The 4020-nt window shown below is 61.1% G+C and overlaps 1 protein-coding gene across 1 annotated transcript in view; it reads right to left on the bottom strand.

The window, feature by feature from the left end:
• Positions 1-4020, bottom strand: part of CARMIL3 (capping protein regulator and myosin 1 linker 3) — a 17178-nt gene continuing 13158 nt past the window's right edge. Inside the window, 8 exon segments of the mRNA XM_034648476.1 lie at positions 1-270; positions 387-497; positions 652-832; positions 915-1033; positions 2483-2572; positions 2677-2743; positions 3398-3526; positions 3883-4020. The exon segment at positions 3883-4020 is cut by the window's right edge and continues 10 nt beyond it. Of these exon segments, the coding sequence (XP_034504367.1) occupies positions 245-270; positions 387-497; positions 652-832; positions 915-1033; positions 2483-2572; positions 2677-2743; positions 3398-3526; positions 3883-4020 (861 nt within the window). The 3' untranslated portion in view covers positions 1-244.

Genomic DNA, 4020 nt, shown 5'->3' with positions numbered 1-4020 from the left:
GGGGATAGAGGGACAGATCCGCCCTTCCAGGAGAGGAGACGGCCCTGCCCCAAGCTCTGCTTCCCTCTCTCCAGGTCGCTCCCTCCCTTCCTGTCCCCCACCTGCTGTCCCCACACCTCATCCTCCCATCCTGCCCCTGTGGGATGGGCCGGCAGAGGGTCTGGAGGTGTGGGGGTGGGTGGGGGTCTGAGTCCTTGTGAGGCACATGTCGAGAGGAGGGCTGGGCAGGGTGCTGCAGTGGCTGTCAGTCTGTTCCTGGCTCACTGGTTCCTGCTGGGGACAAATCCAGGGAGTCCTGTTTCCTGGGCAGGGAGAGCCAGCCTCTCGGTGTGGGGTATGCCATGTCAGGCAGAGGGGGACCGCCCTTTCGCCCACCCCACTGGCACCTGCGGGGTCAGGGGGCTGTCTTCTGTCAGGCTCCAGCTTGTCGCAGGACTGTGCCCGCCGTGTCCTCTTGGGCTTCAGGGGGGCAGTCCGGCGGCCGGGATCTGGGGGCCCTGAAATGACAGTCAAGGCAGGCCTGGCACGGGAGTAGGGCCATCCGCTGGGCGCTTATCCAGGCTGTGACTCATTCCAAGCCCGGGAGGGGGTCCTGATATGGGCAGCAAGGTCCCAGAGGCACACTGACCCCCCTCCAACCAGGGAGCAAACCTTGGATCTCAGGCTCCTCTTGGTCCTGCTGTGAGCCCAGCCTCAGCTGAGCTTTGTTCATTCCTGGGGCTGCACCCCCAGCCTCAGCCTCCTCCCTGCTCCCTGGCTCCTGGGGGGGGCGGCGGCCCCTGGGCACAGCCATGGGCTTGGGGGGCCGTGGAGCTAAAAGGGGGTCCTGCGGCTGGCAGAAGAAGAAAAATGCTGGGTCAGTTAGTCTTTTCACCTCGTCCAAGGGCCTATCCCGTCCTTCTTGCCGCCCTCACCTTGGCATTCCTGGTGGGAACAGTCCTCTCTGGGAATAGGGCCCCTTCCTTGTCCTCCTCCCCATCCTGAGAGGCTGGGCTGGGGCTCTGGCAGCTGTGGTTGGGGGCGCTCTCCTCAGCTGGGGGATGGGAAGAGAGGAGAAGCTGCAGGAAAAGGCATCTCGAGGCCAGGACTTTCCCCCTCCAAGCCCATTTGCTCCTGTGTCTCTGCCCTGCACGTCCCCTGCTCTCGTGTTACCATAGCCCTTGGTCTCCAGGATTGTCCTGAGCCCATCAGCTTTCGGGGGGAGGGGGCGCTCTGGACTGTCTGTTCCTCTTGAAGAGCAGGGCCTGAGCCCGTTGCTGCTGGGGCAGAGCCAGGGCCCAGGGACTGCTGGGTCCACCGGCATGGCTGTCCATCCAGGGCCGCAGTGCCCCGGGGCCCTGCCAAGCCTGCAGCCTGGCATTCCCAGGACTCTGCCAGTCTGATTTAGATGGTGAGAGCTTTGGGGAGAGATGCCCTGGCACCCCCCCCGCCCCCCGCCGCCGCCTCTGTGGCTTTATGCAATCTGAGCCCGAGGGCGTGCTACCCGGCAGGTGTTGTCTGTGTGTGTGTCTGTGCGGTGTGAGTAAGAGGGACCTGGAGGGTGCTGGGGGTAGGTGTGGGCACAGCGCGGCATCTGACTCTTGCGGTTTCCTAAATGAGGGATGGAGCCTCGCTTTAGGTGTTCTAACTGGTCTGTGTGTGGGATGGCCTCAGTGCTGGGACGGCCTTGGAGGACAGGCCAGGAGCACGGGCTCTGCACCTCGTCCTTGTGCCCTAGCCTTCGAAGGGCGTGGGGCAGGGGAGCAAGCATCTACCTCTGTCGGGAGATTTGTCCCTGTCAATGATGTTGGAGGTCCTATTCGAGGCCTGTGGGCAATTAAGTTGATGGCGAGCTGACCAGCTTTCACTTAGAGGCTTCTTAAGTGAAAGGTGCTCCAGCAGAAAGCAGGCACCATAACACAATTTATTTACCCCCTCAGAATCCTGAAGCCAGAGGGTAAATGACTTGCTTGAGGTCAACACTGGTGGTGGTGGTGGCTGAGCCGGGACTGACGCCCACGGTTTCTGACCTCCAAGGTATGGCTCTCGTCCCTTCTTTGCGGCACATATCTGTGCTTGGCCAGCTACTGTTAGAGGGGACTGGAATGTGTGAGCTGGGTCTGGCCCGGCTGGGACTTGCCCACCCTCTTTCCCAGCTGCCGTGCGGGGGCGGGGGGGCTTCTTTATAGGGGTGCCTCTCTGCTGATGGTGCCGAGGTGGCGCCTGCCCTACAGAATTCCCTGGACCCATCCACAAAGTAGTGTTCCTATCCCCTAACCCTGGCTGGCAAAGCCACTCTGGATCTGAGGGACCTTCCTTTGGATTGGCTGGCTCGTTTCTTTCGGATGTAGCTTTGCCAATATCTGTAAACATTTTCACTGTGGTGACTTCCTCACTGCCCCACCTTGGTTGTAAAGTTCCCCCACACAGGGGCTGTGGCTTCTGGTCCTTGTGACACACCCCGGGCCTTCAGTGGGGCTACCCGGGACGAGGTGTTCCATACCTATGTGCCACGTGGCCTCGGCTCGGCGCATGGCACTGAAGCTTGGCTTGCTGCTTTGGGGTGGTGGTGGGGGCTTCCAGGCTCCGGGCCCTGGAGTGCGGGGAGGGGAGGGGAAAGGCGGAAGGGGAAAGGCACATCAGGAGGGGGCCCTGAGAGAGGGGTCAAGGAGAGGATGTGAGGGCGACCGTTCTCACCTGCATCGTCTGAAGAGCGCCGTTTCTGCCAAGCCTGGACGCTGCCCTCCAGGTCTGGGCCTGTGCCCTGAAAGGACAGCTGAGTCAGGTCATAAGAAAAGTGTCCTCCACATGGGGGGGCTGCAGTTAACAAGGGGCTTCTGGTCTGGCACCTCGTGCCTTTCTCACGGCACTGGCCCCTAGACTCTCGGACCCTCTTCCCCCCAAAGTGGCACCCCTACCACCCGAGGGGCGTAAGAAACGGTTTACACGAAGGAGCATACTGTTATTTTAATAGTTCCGTGTTTATTTTCTGTGTGGAAGAAAAAAAACATGACTAGTACAATAAGCCCACGATTTGAAAAAGTGATCGTGCTTAGGACCAGAGTAAGTTAAAAAGGTGAGTTGATTGAAAGAATATGTAACTACTAATACCGGTGGCACGTGGAGAAGGTAAAAATCGGTCATAAACGTGGTCATCAAGTCACCAAAGTTCCAGAGTGGGAGCTCTAGAGGTAAGTATTTTTACGACTACCCGCTTGGCAAGGAGGCAGAGGCCCGGGGCGGTTAGGTGACCCGCCCAGGCTGTCGTGGCAGGCAGGCGTGTGGCATGAGCTCGCCTGCAGCTCACCCCTTCTAACACCACAGAACCTCTCTCTCCGCCGGCCCGGCAGGGACGGGGCTCGGAAAGGAAGGCAGACAGGGATCCATAGGAACGGTTTGGTGCCTGGGCTCCCCTCACCTCTCGTTTCCCGTCGAAGCTCCAACCCTTGGCTCTTCCCAACCCAGGAAGGGCAACACCATGGACCCTTGGCTGCTGTGCCGTCCCAGGGGCCAGGCCCCCCTCCCCTGGCTCTGCCCCCTCAGTGCCCTGGAACAAGGCCTCGGGTTTACAAGCAGTTCCTGATGGAGAAGGGGCTCCGTGGGCAGCAAGGGAGTAGGAGAGGGCCCCTGCCCCGCTGAGCCCCCAGCCCTGGGGCTGCCCGGCCCCGACCCTCCAGCCCTCCTCTGAGGAGTCCTTCCTTTGCCCTCCTTTGCATGCAGCACTCCCAGCATGCACTGGGTCACCAGGCTTAGACCGCTCAAGCAGCGGGGCCACTGGGGTGCCCAAAGTCCCCCAGAAGCCTGAGTCCTAGCATTCTCCCATTAACTGCCGGGGGTGGGGTAAGTGGGTGGGCTGTGTGTAGAACAGCAATGGGGGAGGAGGCCGCACTTCACCTCACTTACCATCTTCCTGCGGAAGGAAGGCCCCCGGCTCCCCCCAAATCCAGGGAGGGGGCCACTCTCCTCCTCTGGGCTCCAACAGGGGGAGGAGTTATTGCCGAGGCTGGGGGGATCTGGGGCTGGGGGGGCTCTCCTGAGTTG

Source organism: Ailuropoda melanoleuca, chromosome 20, assembly GCF_002007445.2.
Source record: "Ailuropoda melanoleuca isolate Jingjing chromosome 20, ASM200744v2, whole genome shotgun sequence".
In the NCBI taxonomy this organism is placed as follows: Eukaryota; Metazoa; Chordata; class Mammalia; order Carnivora; family Ursidae; genus Ailuropoda; species Ailuropoda melanoleuca.
The sequence above is the reverse complement of the archived record's forward strand: the minus strand, read 5'-3'. Positions and strand labels throughout refer to the sequence as shown.